This window comes from Jaculus jaculus, chromosome 13, assembly GCF_020740685.1.
Source record: "Jaculus jaculus isolate mJacJac1 chromosome 13, mJacJac1.mat.Y.cur, whole genome shotgun sequence".
In the NCBI taxonomy this organism is placed as follows: Eukaryota; Metazoa; Chordata; class Mammalia; order Rodentia; family Dipodidae; genus Jaculus; species Jaculus jaculus.
In genome coordinates this window covers 10,513,369-10,535,505 of record NC_059114.1, presented here as the reverse complement: position 1 = coordinate 10,535,505, position 22,137 = coordinate 10,513,369, and the positions used below count along the sequence as shown (strand labels likewise).

General features: G+C 48.2%; 1 protein-coding gene and 1 pseudogene across 4 annotated transcripts; one reads left to right on the top strand and one right to left on the bottom strand.

The window, feature by feature from the left end:
* Positions 1-4,794: 4,794 nt before the first annotated feature.
* On the bottom strand, positions 4,795-5,744 carry LOC123454221 (annotated as a pseudogene).
* Positions 5,745-6,694: 950 nt separating this feature from the next.
* Positions 6,695-21,716, top strand: LOC101594002 (SEC14-like protein 3). 4 transcript variants are annotated; one of them, XM_045132740.1, is made up of 12 exons: positions 6,695-6,819; positions 9,064-9,139; positions 9,396-9,439; positions 10,013-10,072; positions 10,895-11,083; positions 12,980-13,075; positions 13,818-13,878; positions 15,615-15,698; positions 19,889-19,995; positions 20,360-20,499; positions 20,584-20,753; positions 21,548-21,716. In XM_045132740.1, exons 1-12 carry the CDS (start codon positions 6,766-6,768, stop codon positions 21,667-21,669), a joined length of 1,203 nt encoding a protein of 400 aa, XP_044988675.1. In that variant the 5' UTR covers positions 6,695-6,765; the 3' UTR covers positions 21,670-21,716. The 4 variants fall into 4 exon arrangements, with proteins under 4 accessions (XP_044988675.1, XP_044988677.1, XP_044988676.1 ...); XM_045132742.1 differs by having other exon boundaries at positions 15,615-15,702; positions 19,893-19,995; XM_045132741.1 differs by having other exon boundaries at positions 15,615-15,705; positions 19,893-19,995.
* Positions 21,717-22,137: the final 421 nt, after the last annotated feature.

The following is a 22,137-nucleotide window of genomic DNA, read 5'->3' as shown; positions in this document are numbered from 1 at the left end:
GGCTACCCTGAGACTCTATAGTGAATTCCAGGTCAGCCTGGGCTAGAGTGAGACCCAACCTCAAAATACAAAAACAAGCAAAAATAAAAGACTCAGTCTGGAGAGAAGGCTTAGCAGTTAAGGCGCATGCCTGCGAAGCCTAAGGACCTTGGTTTGGTTCTCCAGGTCCCACATTAGCCAGATGCACGTGGTGGTGCATGCATCTGGAGTTTGTTTGCAGCGACTAGAGGTCCTGGTGCACTCATTCTCTATCTCTCTCTGTCTTCCTCTCCCTCTCTCTATCTCTAATAAATAAATTAATTAAAATAAATATTTTAAAAAATTAATTTAATTTAATTTAGAAAAGAAGAGGATGACGAAAGAAAGAAAGAAAGGAAGGAAGGAAGGAAGGAAGGAAGGAAGGAAGGAAGGAAGGACGGACGGAAGGAAGGAAGGAAGGAAGGAAGAAAGGAAGAAAGAAGGAAGGAAAGTTAGCTGGGCATGATGGTGCATGCCTTTAATCCATGCCTTTAAACTCAAGAGGCAGAGAAGTAGGAAGAACGCTGTAAGTTCAAGACCAGCCTGGGACTACAGAATGAGTTCCATATCAGCTTGGACTAGAGTGAGACCCTACCTTGAAAAATACTCCCTCCAAAAAAGAAAGAAAATGATATGAACTTGAATCCATGTGTCCTGTGGAAGTGGCCAAGCTTGGTGGCCAGCTGGAAGCAGAGCCATCCCTATGGCCATGTGACATCTGTCTTCAGCCAGCAGAGGGCGTGTTGGCCTTGCCTTTGCCCACCTGGGGCCTGAGTAGGGTCTACTTGCATTCTGCTCACTGACTAGCAGCCTGACGCCCTGCAGCTGAGCCCCAGGGCTTCAAGCTCATCAGCCGCAGGATGTTTAAGGCTGCTCCCAAAGGCAGAAAGGGCTGGGCAAGGGCGTGGTGGTGTGCGCCTTTAATTCCAGCCCTTGGGAGGCAGAGGTAGGAGGATCGCCCTAGTGAATTCCAGGTTAGCCTGGGCTGAGACCCTACATCATAAAACAAAACAAAACAAAAAACCAAAAAGGGTCCTCAAACTGAGGTCCTTAGGCTTCACAGGCAAGCGTCTAACCACTAAGACCTCCCTCCAGCCCTTGGCTCAATTTATTCTACTTCTCACCTCCAACAGGCAGCCCAGGCTACACTCCCCATAATGCTGAGCCAAAGAGAATGGATCCATAGACTGAGTACCTGCCTTGCCTGCTAGCCCTTCCCTTTTTGTTTGTTTGTTTTGTTTTTCGAGGTAGGGTCTCCCTCTAGCCCAGGCTGACCTGGAATTCACTATGGAGTCTCAGGGTGGCCTCGAACTCATAACGCTCCTCCCACCTCTGCCTCCCGAGTGCTGGAATTAAAGGTGTGTGTCACCATGCCCAGATTGCCATTTTCATTTTGTGGAGAAGGAAAGTGAGTCTCATAGACACAGTCAGTGGCAGCAGTGGTGGTACTAGAGTTATAGCTCAGGACATCTGACTCCATATTCATGGAACATACATTCATATATTCATGCGCCTCTTTGTTAGCTTGCCATCACCAAGACAAAATATATTTGAGGTAGTTAACATATAAAAAGAAAATATTGAAAAAGAAAATCTTGCTGGGTGTGGTGGCACACGCCTTTAAGCTTAGGCAGAGGTAGGAGGATCGAATGAGTTAAAAGCCACTCTGTGACTACATAGTAAATTCCAGATTAGCGTGGACTAGAGTGAAACCCTTCCTCAAAAAAACAAAAAGAAAATATTAACTGGGTGTGGTGGCGCACGCCTTTCATCCCAGCACACTGGAGGCAGAGGTAGGAGGATCACTGTGAGTTCAAGGCTGGGAATACAGACTGAGTTCCAGGTCAGCCTAGGTTAGTGAGGCCCTACCTCGAGGGGAAAACAAAAGAAAAACTGATTAGAGATGACAAGAGCAGCAAGGTTGCAGAAAACAAGAATAATAACCAGCAATAAGTTGTCCTACACACCACCAATAAATAGCCTGAAAGTGGAAATAAAACAATTTCAGAGCTGTGCAAGATAGAACATTCTTATAATCTCATAAGGTCGAAGCAGGAGGATGGACAGTTTAAGGCCAGTGTTGGCTACTTAGTGAGTTTGAGGTCAGTCTAGACTAATTGAGATCTTGTCTCAAACAAGGGGGAAGGGTGGCTGCAAGAGGGATGACTTAGTGGTTAAGGCGCTTGCTTACAAAGCCAAAAGACCCAGGTTCAATTCCCCAGGAAAACCAAAGTTCCCGGTTCAATTCTCCAGGACCCACATAAGCCAGATGCGGGGTGGGGGGTGCATGCGTCTGGAGTTGGTTTGCAGTGGCTGGAGGCCCTGGTGCACCCATTCTCTCTCTCTCTCTTAAATAAATAAAATATGTTTTTAAAATTGTTTATTTATTTGAGAGGAAGAGCGAGACAGAGTGAGGACTACACACCTCCTGCTGATGTACCGGCCGTTCGGCTGCTCCTGTCTAGAGTCACTCAGCTGGCCCTGCAGGACCAGGACCACTCTAGGGAAAGTGGGCAGGAATGTGAGGACGCTGGGGCCCAGGGGCAGCCCTTGCTCGTTTCCTAGTAACGTGGGAGGAGGGTTCTTGATCTCAGAGCAAGCTGCTTTGTCAACACCTCAAACCTCATGTTTGTTTATGTTGTGGTTGTCACCTTGGTCCCCTGGATGCTTGGCAAATGAGTTGATACACACAAGCTGGGGGTGTTTACTCGGGGACTCTGAATGTGTTTGGGATGGTCTCCTGCCCCTGGCCCTTTGTTTCAAAGGAGGGAACTTAATCCCAAGCACTGTGCAGTCAGAAGGAGAGAGGGCCCCTTCATGCTGTCCTGGGCTTTAGGGTTTTAACTTACTATGCTTCCTTTTTAAATGTTTATTATTATTATTATTATTATTATTATTATTAACAACATATTTCGTGTGGATACGTCATGTGTTGGTACCCTCTTTGCCCTTGCCCCTGCCCCCATTCCATCAGGGACGCTCCTCAGTGGGGTTGCAGGGATTCTCCATAGGGTTATGGTGTATGCCTCATGGGAACAGCAGTCAGTTATTCGGGGGAGGGGGTAACTTACTAAGCTCCAGGCCCTACAAGCGACGGGAAGACTTGCAGCAGTTCCAATGCAGGCGCCAGAATCAGACAGATTTGGGTTGAGATTCTGCCTGTGTGACCTTCAAATCAGGAGATTTTTATTTTTATTTTTATTTTTACAGAGAGAGAAAATTGGCATGCCAGGGCCTCGGCCACTGAAATGGACTACCATATGCTTGCACCACCTAGTGGGCATGTGTGACCTTGCACTTGCCTCACCTTTGTGCATCTGGCTTATGTGGGATCTGGAGAGTCAAGCATGGGTCCTTAGGCTTCACAGGCAAGCACCTTAAACACTAAACGATCTTTCCAGCCCCAAGTTTCTTTCTAAAAATATTTTATTTATTTATTTAAGAGAGAGAGCAAGAAAGAGGCAGATAGAGAATGGGCACCTCAGGGCCTCTAGCCACTGCAAAGGAACTCCATATGCATGCGCCACCTTGTGTATCTGGTTTACGTGACTGCTGGGGAATCGAACCTAGGTCCTTAGGCTTCACAGGCCAGTGCCTTAACAGCTAAGCCATCTCTCCAGCCCCAGAGAAATTTCTTGATTTCTGAATATTCATTTCTTTGGCTGTATAATGGGAATACTCGTGGATGCTTCCAGATGGTTTGATAAGGATGTAAAGCTCTCTCAGCCCAGAGGAAAATGATTAACAAACGCATTGAAGGGCTAATTCAAGATACTCAGCGTAACATCCCTGCCACTCCCCATGAGGGTCTCTCTCTGTTGTAGTCTAGAAAACCAGAAAGCTAATGTCCACAGCTGGTGGTGCAATGAAGAGGCGACTGGACCATGAGGAAGCTAACTTACTTCAACAGTGGGTTCCTCCCTTGAGGAGTTCATATTGAATGAGATGGATCACTGGAGGTGACCTGTAAGTCCCACAGCTCCTAAACTGTCACTGCCTCTCCAAGCCCTTCTTGCCTCGCCCTTGATGCCCCCAGAAGTGACTGGCAAGCCTCCCACTGGAAGGATTAGGGAGAGAAAGGAGACTGGTGAGAAACAGGCAAGATTAGGAGCTCATGAAAGAGCAGCTGGGGAACCCAATCTCCACAGGCCGCCAGGGCCGCGTCTGCCTGGGGGGAAGTGGGTGTGGACGCAACCCTGGCTTTGCAGAACTTGAGGTTGGAATGTGAAGGGAGGTGGGTCTGAGGTATGGGGGTTACCTAACTGCTCTGGCGTGACACAGCAGGGTTCCCCAGACAAAGGGAAATGGTCAGAGGTGGCCCCTCCCACTCCGAGAGACCCAACTCCATCAGGGGCCCAAGTCAGGAGAGATGCCAGGGCAGGTTCTGGAAACTGTCCTATAGTCATCTGTCTAAAGAAACCCCAGATAGCACAGAAAAGAGGCCCATGGTGGCCCAAAGATTAAACACTAGGATGCTTAGGGGTGGGGGACCCCGGAGAATCTTGGGCAGAGTAGCTTGGGCTGACCTAGCTGGGTAGGCTGAGGCTAGCCCGAAGAGGGCTTTTGCCCATCCAGATTCCTTTGAGGTTTTGTTTGTTTCAAGACAGAGTTTCACTATGTAGACCAGGCTGGCCTTGAACTCATGATGCTCCTGTCTCTGCCTCCTGAGGACAAGGATTCCAGACAAGCACCACTATCCTTGTTTTTTTTTTTTTTTTTTTTGGTTTGTTTTATTTTATTTTTTTCCCTGAACTTTCCAAATGTTATTAAAGAAAAAAGCAATGGTGGTAAATCTCTAGAACATAGTCAATTTTCTGGGATTCCTCCCTTGAAAATGTGACATTTGATTTCCAAACACATGCCAGCAGTGTACATGGTTCCTAACAGTGCTTAGTAGGTAAGAAGTTGAAATTCTGACATGTTCATTTTCCAACTTTGCCCAGTCTGTGATCTGTCTTTGGATCAGCAATAATTGCCTGAACAGCTACTATGGCTTCATTAATTTTTGTCTGCAGCTCTCTGAGCTCTTCTATATGCAGCAATCACAGAATCTGAGCAGCTTCATTAAGAACTGTATCTCCTGTGTCAAAACCAAGAATATGTTTGTCTAAAGCAACAGGTAAGCCCTCTTTTGTTTGATTTGCTTTAGCAACTGCATCCTGTGTCAGACGCTCTTGAACCAAAATGCGAATTGCCTTAAGCATCACCAGATAATCATCGTGGCGCTGGATCTGAAGGAGGTTAGCCAAAACCATTACACCAGCCTTAAAATCAGGATTATTTACATCCAAGTTGATCAATGGCTCCGCATTTTTAGCTGCATTGTCAGTATTCTTTGTATTATCAGGTACTAAGTCCTTGTATTTTTCAGCATTATCTCCATATTCACGTCTAACAGCTAAATCAAGAAGCCAGTCAATTGCTTCTTGTCAATCCTGAATCTTGAAAGGACAGTTAACATCTTTGAGATACTTTTCAAAAAACTTGGGCCAGTCACTGCTGTGGATGTTTGTTAAATTACCTCTGTCTTCAATCTTGTAGTGTCTGATTTTCTGGTCTTCCAGCCAAACAATAAAGTTTCTAAATTCTGTTTCATCTTTGCAGTTGAAGCCGGTCGGGTTGTGGTAGTCGAGAGCAGTCAGCTTGTGTCGGAACATGGTCCCCGCTTCTCGCTCAGGGGCCCCCAGGGCCTCCGTGGGGAGGGGAGAAGCGAGGTGGAGCGGGCGGCACAGGCGACGCGGCGAGAGGGAGGGCTGGCTCCCGACGCCTGTTTTATTTTTTGTATTTAATTTAATTTATTTATTTGAGAGAGACAGAGTGAGATGTGGGGGATGGGGGAAGAATGGGCACCAGGGCCTCCAGCTGCTGCAAATGAACTCCAGACACAAGTGCCAAGTTTTGCATCTGGCTTGCATGGGTCCTGGGGAATCAAACCTGGGTCCTTTGGCTTTGCAGACAAACACCTTAACTCTCTCCAGCCATGCTTTGCTTTTTATTTATTGTTTATTTGCAAGAAAGAAGAGAGAGAGAGAAAGAGACAGAGAATGGACATTCCAAGGCCTATGGCACTACAAATGAACTACAGACACATGCACCACTTTGGGCAACTGTCTTTATGTGGGTACCGGGGAATCAAACCCAGGCCATCAGATTTTGCAAACAAGAGCTTTTAACCATTGAGCTACCTCTCCGTGGGTGTTTGCTACAACTGAAGGGCATGAGCCTTCCCCACCTCTCAACTCAGCGCAGGAGCCATTCAGTAGACTCCTATGTTACGAGAGATGGTGGAGGCTCTTTGGACAGCTTTGGGGGTGTCTGTATTAGAGAGACAGGGAGACTGAGACTTGTGGGGAAATGGTATCCACTACAAGTGAGGCTATTTCCCTCCTGAAACTCCCCATTGTCTAGGGCAGTGGTCACTGGCAGTTAGGGAACAATAAGGGGGTGCCTGCAGACACCACCCCAGGCTCTCAGAGGCAGCCAGTCTCTTTTCCCTCAAGGTGGCTTCCCCTTGCAGAGAATTTCTGGCACACTCTTCCAGCCCATCTTCCCCTCAGACCTGTCCCAGAGCCAAGCACGGGACCTCACTTAATCCCAATTATGTAACGCACAATCCAAACAGTTGGCCCAGAGGAGGGACTTGGAGCCATGCCCAGGAGTGAGGGCAAAAGGCCCCAACAAAGTCTGGGTTGACAGCCGAGGCTAGGCCTCTGCCTACAGGGACCACTGCACCTCAAACTCAACACCATGAGTGGCCGAGTGGGAGACCTGAGCCCCAAGCAGGCAGAGACCCTGGCCAAGGTAAGCTCCCTCCACCGTGGGGCCCCCAAGGGAAAAGGGGCCAGGGGTGGGATGGAAGGCACGATTAGAACCCTGTCTCACGCTGTTGATTCTGCACATCTTGAACATTGCTTCTCTGTGTTGTCGCCCCTAAAAGGGCCAAGTTCCACACAGCCCAGTGACATCAGCCTGGTCCAGAACAGAGGTTGAGGGGGAGGCTCCACTTCCGGCAATAGGGTGGGTGATGCATCCAGAATGGGGCCCAACCTCAGCCAGGAGCCAGACCCCGAGAGCTTCCCTTGGCAGGTGCCCCCACCACCTCTTCCCTCCCAGGCCCCTAGGGGGAACTGAAGGAGGCAGCCTGTCTGCCCTCTGACCAGTCCTTTCTCCCTGGGACCCTGAAAAGAAAACCAAACTGTCAAATCCAGATCAGAGAGAGAGAGCAGAGCGTTGTCACGGCTACAGCTGATGGAGAAGAGGACCCGCAGTCACTAACCATGGCTTTGCGGAAGTGTAATGGCACAAGGTCTCGGCGGATAAACACTTGGAGGGAACCATCCAGGCTGCCATCCACTTCCCACCAACCCTTAGCTTTTCTTCCCTCTGTCTGTCCATCTTTCCATCCACCAAGCCATCTATTCCTTCTTAGACTCATTCACCCATCTCCGTCCCTTCTGCTTAGCTGTTCATCTCTCCTTCATTCACCTATCTGTGTATCCAGCCATTGATTCTTCCACTCACCCACCCATTCATTTTATTATTATTATTTTTTTTTTATTGAGGTAGCATCTCGCTCTAGCCCAGGATAACCTGGACCTCACTATGTAGTCTCAGGCTGGCCTCAAACTCTGCCTCTGCCTCCTGAGTGCTGGGATTAAAGGCGTGTGCCACCATGCCCGGCTCTTTCTCCATTCTTTTTTCTCTTTTCCATGTGTAGGTGGTATGTGTGAGGGGAGGCATAAATGTTCATATGTGTGTGGTCACACATGTGCATGTGAGCCCACACACATGTATGAGCACACGTGTATGGAGACCAGAAGTAGACATATGGGGGTCTGTTTCCTTATGTATTAAGGACAGGGTCTCTCACTGAACCTACAGCACACTGATTCAGAGAGGCTAGCTAGTCAGTGACTACAGTTACCCAGAGCCGGGGTCATTCCCAACATTAAAAAAATTTATATATATATAAATATATATAAAATAACAGGTTATACTCTTTTTTGTTTTGTTTTGTTTTGTTTTTTCAAGGTAGTGTTTTGCTCTATCTAGCCCAGGCAGACGTGGAATTCACTCTGTAGTCTCAGGGTGGCCTCGAACTCACAGTGATCCTCCTACTTCTACCTCCCGAGTGCTGGGATTAAAGGTGTGCACCACCACGCCCGGCTGGCAGGTTAAACTCGTATCTTCTTGCTCGCATTACCCTGGGGGACCTCCTCAGTGGGTTATGGTATTCACTGTGGGGTCATGAAGGCCTCGGTCAGTCCCTGTGGGTCTGATGGGGAGGATCATGCCTCAGGGTATTCCTACCCAGTCGGTGGCTTTTACACTCTTTCAGCCCCCTCTTCTACAATGTCTCCTGAGCCATGGCAGGCCTGTTGGCAATCTGACTTCGTGTTGAGTTCTTTGAAGCCTCTGGATTTCTGCTTTCATAGGTTTTGGTTGGTCACCTCTGTCACCATGGCCCTGAAACTGGTGTCAGGTTAGCAGTAAGAGCAGTGTTCATGCCCAGCACTTTTTATATGGATTCTAGGGATCTGAACTCAGGTCCTCATGCTTGTATGACGAGAACTTTCTCCACTTAGCCATCTCCTCAGCCCTCATTTTTCTTTCTTTCCTTCTTTCTTTCTTTCTTTCTTTCTTTCTTTCTTTCTTTCTTTCTTTCTTTCTTTCTTTCTTTCTCCCTTTTTCTTTTCTTTTTCTTTTTCTTTTTCTTTTTTTTTTTTTTGAGATAGCGTCTCGCTCTAGCCCAGACTGACCTGGAATTCACCATGTAGTCTCAGGGTGGCCTCTCAAACTCACTGCAATCCTCCTACTTCTGCCTCCCGAGTGCTGGGATCAAAGGGGTGCACCACCACACTCGGTCCCATTTTGCTTTTGATACATATACGCTGCATTCTTCCACATGTCCACCTATGCACATCTTTCCTTCTGTCCGTCCATTACCAATACCTTCAACCAAGTGGAGGGGATGGAGGGACGGGGGGGGGGGGAGAGCGAGGCTGTTTGTGAGGCAACCACTTTAACCAGCATCTCTCTTCCCAGTTCCGAGAAAACGTCCAGGATGTGTTGCCCGCTCTGCCCAACCCGGATGATTATTTTCTTCTTCGTTGGCTCCGAAGTTAGGGTCGAGGTGGGGGCAGTCAGGCTGAGGGGCAGTGGGAGGAGCCAAACCCCCACAGAATCACCCCCTCTCCAGAACAACCGGGGCTATCAAGACCCAACCGTACCATTTGCTTCACGCACTGGGGATTAGGGGAGGGGATGGGGAAGTCAGATCCTACCCAGGCACTTGGGTCCTCCACACTTCCCACTGGTCAGAAGCAAGACAGAGCAGCCCCTGTCCCCCCTCACGTTCCTCCTCCATCTTCCCACAGCTCGGAGTTTCGACCTCCAGAAATCAGAGGCCATGCTCCGCAAGGTGAGACCCACCCGTCCTCGAGATTTGGGGCAGGCTTCATGGGGGGGTGGAATCCATGCCTCATGCCCTTATTTCTTTTTTTTGTAATATATTTTTAAAAATTATTTATTCATTTATTTGAGAGTGACAGACAGAGAGAGAGAGAGAGAGAGGCAGATAGAGATAGAGACTGGGCGTGCCCAGGCCTCACTGCAAACGAACTCCAGACGCATGCACCTCCTTGTGCATCTGCCTAACGTGGGTCCTGGGGAACTGAGCCTCAAACCAGGGTTCTTAGGCTTCACAGGCAAGCGCTTAACCACTAAGCCATCTCTCCAGCACCCCCTTATTTCTTTTCTTTCCTTTTTTTTGGTTTTGATTTTTCCAGGCAGGTTCTTACTCTAGCCCAGGCTGACCTGGAATTCACTATGTAGTCTCAGGGTGGCACCGAACTCATGGCAATCCTCCTACGTTGGCCTCCCAAGTGCTGGGATTAAAGGCGTGCACCACCACACCCAATCCTGTCCTTTATTTCTAAACCCTTCTCAGGACATGGGACGTCTATGGAGCATAATTTATCCCTTGCCTTTTTAGTACATGGAGTTCCGGAAAACCATGGATATTGACCACATCCTTGATTGGCAGCCTCCAGAGGTAAGCCCACCCCCTCAGACACCGTGGTCTTCATGGATAGGCCACTGAAGCAGCCTTTGGGCCTTTGGTCACTGGAGACCACAAGGGAAGGCCAGTCGATGGAGAAATCTGTGAAAACCCCAGGCCCTGTAGGTACCTTCCCTGCAGTAATAATGAATATTTCCTGGGGCTTTATGAGACCCAGCCCTGGGTTAAAAGTCTTTAATATGAACTCATTTAATCATCAGAAAAGAATAAATCGGGGCCAGGTGTGGTGGCGCACGCCTTTAATCCCAGCACTTGGGAGGCAGAGGTAGGAGGATCTCTGTGAGTTCAAGGCCAGCCTGAGACTACATAATGAATTCCAGGTCAGCCTAGGCTAGAGTGAGACCCTACCTCAAAAAATAATAATAAAAGAATAATTCAGGGCTGGCTCAGCAGTTAACGTGCTTGCCTGCAAAACCTAATGACCTGGGTTTGATTCCCCAGTACCCACGTAAAGCCAGATGCACATCTGGAAGTTGTTTCCCTCTCTCTTTTTCTCTCTCTCTCACTGCTTCTTCCTCTCTCTCCCTCAAATAAATAAATAAGCAATAGGCTTCACAGGCAGGCACCTTAACCACTAAGCCATCTCTCCAGCCCTGGCTCACTTATTTACTGACTGTGAACAAGGCCCCCTTCAGGACCCTGAGTTTTCTCACTCAGGACACCAATGCCACCCTCCCAGGGCAGGCCACTGCTTTGTCCTCTGGTGGATGTAGACTTGTTCCCTCGGGTTAGTCAGATCTGGGGGTTTGCAGGCAGGTGCGTAATGGCAAGTTTTGTGTCTCTTTCCATGTCCAGGTGATTCAGAAATATATGCCCGGGGGTTTATGTGGCTATGACCGTGACGGCTGCCCCGTGTGGTATGACATCATCGGGCCACTTGACCCCAAAGGGTTGCTCTTCTCAGTCACCAAGCAGGACCTGCTCAAGACCAAGATGAGGGACTGTGAACGCATCCTGCATGAGTGTGACCTGCAGACAGAGCGGGTGAGGCCCAGATGGCCTAGCGGGCGGGTGGCTGGAGGTCATGAAGCTGCCATTGGTTAGGGTTCCAGGACCCTGTGTTCTCTAGCATCCAGGCCATAGTGCTTTCAAGACAATTATCAGCTCTACTGCTTACCAGGTGTGGAGACCTTGGGAGGTCACCTCACCTCTCTGAGCCTCCAAAGCAGGACAATGACAAGCAGTGGACAGTAAACGAGGGGTTGCAAGTACGAACACTTCTCAGCTTCCAGTGAGCTTGCACCCTGACAAGCCCATGCGAAGCTGAAGATGTACTTATTCTATCTAACCCACGGAGCATTAAGGCTTTGCGTAGCCAGCCTTGAGCATGTGAAGGACACTTACCTTAGCCCTTAGCCCATGGCTGGACATCATGAAAGAGTGTTGTCCTGATAACCCAGGAAAGCTCAAAATTCAACATCGAAAGGATGGGTTTGGCTATCTATCACTTCTATGCCATCATTAAGTAAGAAAAGAAAGGGGGGTGAAGAGATTACTTAATGGTTAAAGTGCTTACCTGAGAAGCCTAAGGACCCATGCTCTACTCTCCAGGTCCCACATAAGCCAGACGCTCAAAGGTGAGGCAAGTGCAAGGTCACACATGCCCACTAGGTGACACAAGCGTCTGGAGTTTGAATTCAGTGGCTGAGGCCCTGGCATGCCAATTTTATCTCTCTCTAAAAAGAAAGAAAGAGAGAGAGAGAGAGAGAGAGAGAGAGAGAATGAGTGAGAGAGAGAGAGAGAGAGAAAGAAAGAAAGAAAGAAAGAAAGAAAGAAAGAAAGAAAGAAAGAAAGAAGAAAGGAAGGAAGAAAGACAAGTAAGTTGGAGATTGTTTGTACATGGCTTAATACAGGCCTAATACACATTTCTCAACAAGGGCAGCTGTTACTAGTGTTCCCCAAATCTTTTCTCCAAACACAACTCACAACTGCCTCTCCCCACTTTCACCTGCTCTGTCCTATCTATCCCGTAAGTCTCAAACTTACATACCACCTTCTCTGGGGTCCCTCCCCCAGTCTGGATCAAATCTCTTCTCTGCTCCTCAAGACCATGTGCTATTCCATAGCAGCACCTATCAAGGACCAGGCGTCCCTGTTTGCTTATCATTTCCTCAACCAGACGATGAATGTCTCGAGGACAAGAACTGTGGGATTATTAAGCATTCTCCATCATACTCCTACTGTCTGTCACAAACTAAGTGCTGAATAAACATCAGTTGGACAGATGGAGGATTGAATGAAGGAATCAATAGCAATATAAATGAATGGAGATTTTTTTTTTTTTTCGAGGTAGGGTCTTGCTCTAGCAAGGAATTCACTATTTAGTCTCAGGGTGGCTTCGAACTCACAGCGATCCTCCTACCTCTGCCTCCGGAGTGCTGGATTAAAGGTATGTGCCACCACGGCTGGCTTAAATGGAGGCTTGGGCGAAAGGAATGATGTTTGGGTGAGTGAAGGATGGATGGATATGTAGGTGGACGGGTAGATGATGGCGGGGCAGGTGGACGGATAATACAGATAAATAACTAGCGGGTGAAAGAATTTGTGTATAAGTGAAGGGAGAGAGGGGTGCGAAGATAGATGAGTAGTTGATAAATGGGTGATGGATAGATACATGAGTGGATGGGTAATGTCTGGCTGGGTGAATGGATGATGAAGTAATGACAGATGGGAGAACTGGTATATGGATGAATGAGAAGATGGATGGATGGATGAATCGATAATGGATAGATGAGTAGTGAAATGTATCCACTCTTGTCCACTCGCTCCTCTGAGGCCAAGAGTGGAGAGTTGGAAGAGCCCTTAGAGGTCATGAACTTGGGTCTCCATCTTCCAAGTGTCCGCCCTGACCCTGGCACTGCTCTTTTCCCATCCTCGCAGCTGGGGAGGAAGATTGAAACCATCGTGATGATATTTGACTGTGAGGGCTTGGGACTGAAGCACTTCTGGAAACCTCTGGTGGAAGTGTACCAGGAGGTGAGCAGGTGGCCGGGCACACACGCTCTCTCATACACACGCGCTTCCTTGGATGACCAGTTTGGCCTGCTTTGACCTAGCAGTTTACTCAGAACCAAATTAATAAAAGGTCGTTGGTGCCAGGCATGGCGGTGCGCGCCTTTAATCCCAGCACTTGGGAGGCAGAGGTAGGAGGATTCCCGTGAGTTCGAGGCCAGCCTGAGACTATATAGTGAATTTCAGGTCACCCTGGGCTAGAGCAAGACCCCCATCTTGAAAACAAACAAACAAACAAAAAGGAAGTTGCTCTCCTAGATCCCTCAAAAAAATCTTTAAGCTGTTTCCCAGAAAGTTCCACAGAACAAACTCCCAGACCAACATGGGGCCAGTTTCTACCAGCTAATTCCAGCCTGTCACCCCGACTGTCTGAGTCTCTGGCGAGTCAGTGCCTCACCTCCAGAATGGGGGCAGTGAGGTCGGGTTGCTCAGTGAGCTTTGTAAAGCGTGCACACCGTGCTCAGCAAATTCTGAGCGCTCGATAAGCTGTAGTCATAACTGAGATGTGGTGGCCCCTATGACATGTACGCTGAAATGATTATGTGATTACTACCAGGGTGTAGTCAAAAATGACATGCGGTGAACAGGTTCCCTCTAGTGGCAGTGGAAGTAATGAAAAATTGGAAAACCATTCTAAAATCTCCAGGCAGGAGAGGGGAAGGAGAGGAGGGGTGCTGATGGGATGGGATCTGTCTTGGTTTCACAGTTCTTTGGCCTCCTTGAAGAGAACTACCCAGAGACCCTGAAGTTCATGCTCATTGTGAAAGGTATGTGGGAAGTGAATTCCTACCTGGGCTCCCATTTCCTCATCATTTACCCTCAAGGAGATGGGCCCTTTGTCCCAGGGCAATTGTGAGGCAGGTGGCTTGCAGGGATATAAAGGGTGGGGGGGGGTGGGGAGGAGAGACAACAAATCACTTTAGTGTTTGCCACAGAGGAAGTGCTCAGAAAATTGTATCTCATACAGTACCCAACTCAGCTCCCCCAGAAATCTTCCCTTCTCCCACCCACGATGATCTGTCCTTCCTAGGACTATCTCCGGCCCCCACCTACCCAGGTTAGACTCGAACTCACTCTGTAGCCTGAATAGACCTTGAATTTGCCAAGCTCCTGCCTCAGCTTCCAGAGTAGTTGGGATCACAGGCCAGCGCCACCAGGCCTGGCCATATGAGCTCTGTTTGCCTGGCCAAGTTATCTGCTCCTGGAAGGTGGGCCTCACCCGTTGAGTACCTTCAGGCCCGGCACCGTACTGGCTGCTTACTAGGTATCTGAATGGCTGTTCTCTGGGTAGGTGGAAGGATGGATGTATTCAATGGTTGGTTGGTCAGTTGGTGGCTTGACTGGTTATCTGGTTAACTACCCAGCTGATCATCTGCCTACTTAGCCAACTACTGACAGTCTCGAGTGTTGGCTAGCTGGTTTTCAGCTTGGTTGACCGACTGGGTGGGTGGCTGCTTGGTGAGTTAGTGGTTAATTGCCTATTTAGATAGTAGACAGTCTCTTTCTCTCTGAAATAAAAATAAAATGTTTTTTAAAAATGGGCTGGAGCCAGTATGGTGGCACATGCCTTTAATCCCAGAATTTGGGGGGCAGAGGTAGAAGGATCATTATGAGTTCAAGGTCACCATGAGACTACAGAGTGAATTCCAGATCAGCCTGGGTTTAGAGAATGAGACCCTACCTCCAAAACACCAAAAAAAAGAACAAAAACAGGAAAAAAAGAAAGAAAGAAAATAAATGGACCGGATGACACACACTTTTAATCCCAGCACTTGGGAGGCAAAGTGAATACCAGGTCAGCCTCGTTACAGTGAGACCCTACCTTGAAAAAATAAAGGAGGAGGGCTGGAGAGATAGCTTAGCAGTTAAGGTGCTTGCTTGCAAAGCCCAAAGTCCCAGGTTCAATTCCCCAAGACCCACGTAAGCCAAGCACAAGGTGTCACATGCATCTGGAGTTCATTTGTAGCTGCTGAAGGCCCTGGTGCGTTGTTCTGTCTCTCTCTCTCTGCCTCTTTCTCAACTAAAACTAAAAAACATCTTAATAAAAAGATAGTAGGCAGGCTCTTTGAATGACTGGCTGACTGGAGAGAGTGTGTGGATAACTAAGCGATTGTTCACTTGACTGATTGACTTTCTGTTTGGCTGACAGTTTATTAAGTTTGTTCACGAGGCTGGCTAATCATAAGGTTAATACTAACTAGGCTATTTGCTAGCAGGTAGGTCTGGCTACTGGCGACTTGGTTGGCTGTTGGTAGATTGTCTGGTTTATCATTTAACCAGATGGGTAGCCGGTCAGGAGGTTGCATGTCCGCCTCACTTACAGTATGAGTGGGTAGTTGGCATACTAGATGGCTGTCTGTTGGCAGGTTTGTTGGTTTGTTGCGTGCGTGGCATTGGAACTTCCCAGGATTTGTCATGACACGTCAGTGTCATTGGCCACGGCCATTATGGAAAGAGTGCTCCAGTGGGATTCCCTTCTTGTGCTCTTCTTGTATCTCTCCAGCCACCAAGCTGTTCCCTGTGGGCTACAACCTCATGAAGCCCTTCCTGAGTGAGGATACCCGCAGGAAAATTGTGGTGCTGGGAAGTAAGTCGTTTCTACGCCCCTGCCCCATGCCTGTGTCTTGCACATAAGCTTCCTACTGGTAGCCCACCACACTCCCCAGAGATCAGCTCAGCACCTGGAACCCCAGAGTGACGTGGGTCACGCAGTGCAGAGCCAAGCCAGTTACCGAAGCCTTATTCCCTGCCTTGGCCCTCCGGTGAGTGGGACCTCCACCCAGGCTGACCTGGACTTCACTATGTAGTCTCAGGCTGGCCTCCTTACAGTGGTCCCCCTATCTCTGCCTCCGCACCCCCCCCCAATGTTGGGACTAAAGATATGTGCCACCACAGCCAGCTGTTTGTTTTTGTTTTTTTTTTAAAGATTTATGAACCGGACATGGCAGTGCACACTTTTTTTAAAAATTATTTATTTATTTATTTGAGAGTGACAGACACAGAGAGAAAGACAGATAGAGGGAGAGAGAGAGAATGGGCGCGCCAGGGCTTCCAGCCTCTGCAAACGAAGTCCAGACGCGTGCGCCCCCTTGTGCATCTGGCTAACGTGGGACCTGGGGAACCGAGCCTCGAACCGGGGTCCTTAGGTTTCACAGGCAAGCGCTTAACCGCTAAGCCATCTCTCCAGCCCTGTTTTGTTTTTTTTTTTAACTTTCACCTCAGGCGTTGTTTAAATATTTTATTTACTTATTTATGTATTTATTTATTCATTTTTAATCAGAGACAGACAGAATAGGTATGCCAGGGCCTTTAGCCATTGTAAACAAACTCTAGATTCATGCACCACTTTGTGCATTTTGCTTTATGTGGATACTGGGGAATCAAACCCTGGTTGTTAGGCTTTGCAGGCAGGTATCTTAACTAACCACTGAGCCATCTTGCCAGCCCTACTTTTCTGGGTTGTTTTTTTTTTTTTTGAGGTAGGGTCTCACTGTAGCTCAGGCTGACCTGGAATTCACTATGTAGTCTCAGGGTGGCCTTGAACTCATGGTGATCCTCCTACTTCTGCCTACCAAGTGCTGAGATTAAAGGCATGCACCACAGTGCCTGGCCTTTTCTCTTTATTTATTTATTTTTTTGAGGTGGGGACTCATGCAGCCCAGGCTGGCCTCAAATTCACTATGTAGCTGAGGATGACCTTGAACTTCCTCTCCTCTTGCCTCCACTTCCCAAAGGCTGAGACTACAGGCTTATGCCACTGTACCCAACAATTTGAGAGTGAATATTTAATGCATAGGAAATTCCACTAAGTAAAGGAAAAGTAGATTACAAAGCCATGTGGACAGTATATTCTTATTTTTCAAAGTCAAATGTAGAAGGAAAGACAAACAGAAGGAATTCTAAAAGGAAATATAATTGATATTGATTGGTTGATAACAAGAAATCATGTTTTATTATTTATTTTATTATTTATTTTTTTTAGAGAGAGATAATAGGCATGCCAGGACCTCCAGCTGCTGCAAATAAATTCCAGACATAGTTGCCCCCTTGTGCACCTGGCTTATGTGGGTCCTGGGGAATCAAACCTGAGTCCTTAGGCTCTGCAGGCAAGTGCCTCAACAGCTAAGCCATTTCTCCAGCCTGAAATTATGTTTTGTTTTATTTTTTTTTTAATTTTTTTTTTTTATTTGAGAGCGACAGACACAGAGAGAAAGACAGACAGAGGGAGAGAGAGAGAATGGGCGTGCCAGGGCTTCCAGCCTCTGCAAACGAACTCCAGACGCGTGCGCCCCCTTGTGCATCTGGCTAACGTGGGACCTGGGGAACTGAGCCTCGAACCAGGGTCCTTAGGCTTCACAGGCAAGCGCTTAACCGCTAAGCCATCTCTCCAGCCCTTGTTTTATTTTTAATGTGTGAGAGAGAGAGAGAATTGGCATGCCAGGATCTCTAGCCACTGCAATCAAACTCCAGATGCATGTGCCACCTTATGTGCATGCATGACTTTGTGCACATGCATCACCTGTACATCTGGCTTAAGTGGGATCTGGGGAGTCAAACCTGGGTCCTTAGGCTTTGCAGGCAAGCACCTTAACTGCTAAGCCATCTCTTTAGCCCAAGAAATCATGTTTTAAATCTCATTATTTGTATCTTTCTGTGTTTTCACAACTTGTATATTATAAGTAAGAAAAGACCTGAAGAGATGACTTAGCAGTTAAGGAGCTGGCCTGCTGTGTCTAAAGACTCATGTTGAGCTCTCCAGATTCCATGTAAGCCAGATACAGAAGGTGATGCAAGCACGCCAGGTCACACATGTACACAAGGTGGCATATGTGTCTGGAGTTCGATTGCAGTGGCTGGAGGCCCTGGCCTGCCAATTCTCACTCTCTCTCTTACTCTTGCTCTCTCTTTCATTAAAAAATTAAATAAGTAAATAAACATATAAGTAAAGCCAGATGTGGTAACACACACCTTTAATACCAGCACTCGGGAGGCAGAGGTAGGAGGATCGCCATGAGTTTGAGGTCACTGAGACTACATAGTGAAATCCAGGTCAGCCTGAGCTAGAATGAGACCTTACCTCAAAAAGCAAAACAAAACAAGAAAACTATGTATATGACAAAAGTTCTTTTTATTTGTTTGTTTTTGAAACAAGGTAGCCTCAAACTCACCCTTTTCCTGCCTCAGCCTCATAAATGCTAAGATTATAGTTAACTGCCACTTCTGTAATAAGAATTGTTTTAGGGCTGGAGAGATGGCTTAGCACTTCAGTGCTTGCCTGTGAAGCTTACACCCCCCTGTTCGAGGCTCAGTTCCCCAGGATCCACATTAGCCAGATGCACAAGGGGATGCATGTGTCTGGAATTTGTCTGCAGTGGCTGGAGGCCATGGCACACCCCTTTTCTCTCTCACTCTCTATCCGCCTCTTTCTCTCTGTGGCTATCAAATAAATAAATGTAAAAAAAAAAAAAAGATTTTAAAAGTGACAGAAGGGCTGGAGAGATGGCTTAGCGGTTAAGCACTTGCCTGTGAAGCCTAAGGACCCCAGTTCGAGGCTCGGTTCCCCAGGTCCCATGTTAGCCAGATGCACAAAGGGGCGCACGCATCTGGAGTTCGTTTGCAGAGGCTGGAAGCCCTGGCGCGCCCATTCTCTCTCTCTCCCTCTATCTGTCTTTCTCTCTGTGTCTGTTGCTCTCAAATAAATAAATAAATAAATAAATAAATAAATAAATAAATAAATAAATGTGACAGAAGCCAGGCGTAGTGGCGCACGCCTTTAATCCCAGTCCTCGGTAGGCAGAGGTAGGAGGATCACCATGAGTTCAAGACCACCCTGAGACTACATAGTGGATTCAGCCTGGGCTAGAGTGAGACTCTACCTCAAAAAAAAAAAAAAAAAAGTGACAGGAAGGGGCTGAAGAGATGGCTTAGCAGTTGAGGCACTTGCCTGTAAAGCCTAAGAACCCAGGCTCAAAGTGGTGCAAATGTCTGCAGTCTGTTTGCAGTAGCCAGAGGCCCTGGTTAACCCATTCTGCCTCTCTCTCTCTCTCCCCTCAAATAAATAATAAATAATTAATAATTTTTTTTAAATAAAAAAAGTGACAGGAAGGCCTAGTGTGGAGGCGCATGCCTTTACTCCCAGCACTTGGGAGGCAGAGGCAGGAGAATCCCTGCGAGTTCCAACCCAACCTGGCACTACAGAGTGAGTTCTAGGTCAGCCTGGGCTAGAGTGAGACCCAATCTTGGGAAAACAAACCAAAACAAAGTGACAAAATGTGAGCCAGGGACATTCCTCAGTTTGCCTAGCATGCATGAGGCCTTGGAGTCAATCGTCAGCACTGATAGATAGATAGATAAATAAATAAATTGTTATTATAATTAAAGGGACAGACATCCCTCCAAGACAGAGCTGTCCATTCCTCACCACAAACTCTGACTGAGTGACCCCAACAAGCTCCTAACCTCACAAGGTTTTAAAGTCCTCTTGAGTCAATCTTGAAGCAATTAAGCAGCTTCTAGCTTTACTACTCATGGCTGAAAGACCTCCAAGAACGTGCAGACCCATCACCCAAGGGCACATATGCTTCCATAGCAACTTGATGCCTGGAAAACCACTTCCGACATTCCCTACTCTCTGAGGTCTAGGAGGCCAGGAATTTGATCCCAACAGTGTAGTTCCCACAGGACCTGGAGAAGAACATTCAGAGCATCCTGGTGGATGTGGGAGGCTGGCTGGGCTCTCGACTGTGCTTGATAATTACCCTTCAATCTCCCTTCTAGACAGCTGGAAGGAAGGTTTGCTGAAACTCATCAGTCCCGAGGAGCTGCCTGCCCATTTTGGGGGGACTCTGACTGACCCAGATGGAAACCCCAAATGTTTAACCAAGGTACAAATAGTCCAAAGGCAGAGGAGGGGTTGGAAGAGAAGAGCTGGTTCTTTTCCCATGTACATATTCATTCCACAAACATCTACAGATAGACCCCCATGTGTAAAGACTAGGTGCTGAGCTGGACCACTCCAAAATATGGGGGCTCCTGAGCAGCTGTGTAGAAAAACGATAAATGAGCAGGTGTAGACTCAGGGATGAACTAAAAGGAGAAGCTCCCAGAAAAAGCTCTGGTACTGACTGGAGGGACAAAGGAGGCTCTAGAAGGGGGAGAGGGGACAGAAATCTTCCTAGAGATGGGGAAACTATCTCAGAGAGGATATATGACCTAACCCCCCCCCGCCACCACCCCTGCATCCTGCAGATCAACTATGGTGGGGATATCCCCAAGTCCATGTACGTGCGGGACCAGGTGAAGACTCAGTACGAGCACTCAGTACAGATCAGCCGCGGCTCCTCCCACCAGGTGGAATACGAGATACTGTTTCCAGGCTGTGTCCTCAGGTAGGGACAGGCCAGCACGCCTTCCCTGGCTGGGCTGTGACCCCTGGGGGGGCATCTGGTGGACAGCAGCCTACCCTCTCACAGGTGGCAGTTCTTATCTGACGGTGGAGACATCGGCTTTGGAGTTTTCCTAAAGACCAAGATGGGGGAGCGGCAGAAGGCTGGGGACATGGCAGAGGTGGTACCCAGCCAGCGTTACAATGCCCACATGGTGCCCGAGGATGGGAGCCTCACCTGCTCAGAGGCTGGTGTCTGTAAGTGTGTCCTAGCTGTGTGGGTAACAACTCCAAATGAAGGAGCCATCAGTTCTATAGTTTAGAGGAGCACAGAAAGGGGCAGAGGCCCTTGTCCGTCTCCCCCCCCCACACACACACAGGGCACATGGTCCAGATTAGTGTCATCCATTTACTCTCAAGCCACATTTGTGCACACCTGTTATGCACTAACAGCCAAAGACACAGGGTCCTGAGGTGTTGAGGGTACTTGGGCAGATCCAAAGGACAATAAGGCAGGTGTCACTTTTCCTGGGTCCCTGAAAAGTGAGCCAACCTTTGTTGTGTGCCACCACAAAGCAGACTGTGAGCTTAGCCTCCAAGCCTAATTCTGGAGCAGTCTGCCCAATCTAGGGAGGACCTTTGGTTGATTCACCTGTAGCCCAGGGTTTGCGATCCTTATATCTGACCTGATCTGACAACTATTTTGTCCAGGGCAGGAGGAGGGAGGACTGGGAACTCTCTGATGCTCTCAACGGTCCCTTTATGTCCATCATGTGAGTAGCCAAGTGTGAACACATTAGGATGTAACATAGAATACCTATTAGCCTCATTGCCAGTTGATGCAACTTGGGCACATGCTAAGGAAGTCAGGGTCCGTTCACAGGCTCTGCTCAGGGTGGCAGGTCCCGTGAGGAAGGGAGTGGTGTGGCAGGAACTCAGGCCAGTCTGGCAAACGAAGCGAGCGGGAACTCAAGGCTGTCCTCCCTCACAATCGGGTCAGTGGTGCAGAGCGTGAAGCCAAACCCTACCGCCCCTTCCCATCTGCCCCCCAGATGTCCTGCGCTTCGACAACACCTATAGTTTTGTCCACGCCAAGAAGGTGAGCTTCACAGTGGAAGTGCTGCTTCCGGATGAGGGCATGCAGAAATACGACGAAGAGCTCACCCCTATTTAAGCGCCCCGAGACCCCTGACTCTCTGTTTTCTCTCTATACACCCAACCCTCCACCCCTGAAACTGATTATTAGCCCTACTGACTAGTGAGTAGAGAAAGAGCTATCCTGGAGAAAATGTATTCGCTGTGGTCAGATCAAAAAAGGTATGAGCTGGGCATGGTGGCGCCCGTCTTTAATCCCAGTACTCCAGAGGCAGAGGTAGGAGGATCTCTGTAAGTTCGAGGCCACCCTGAGACTACATAGTGAATTCCAGGTCTGCCTGGGCTAGAGTGAGACCCTACCTCGAAAAAGAAAAGAAAAAAAAAAAGTGAAAGGGATGAAAGTTGTAGCCTCGTGAGGTAGCGAGTTTACCCAAGAGGAAGGAGCAGATGAGTCTCCTTGTCTCCCCCCCACTCCACCACCCCCCCCCCCCGGCATCCTAACATATTTGTGCTTGAATTCCTTCCCTGCAAGCTTCAAGCAACTTGA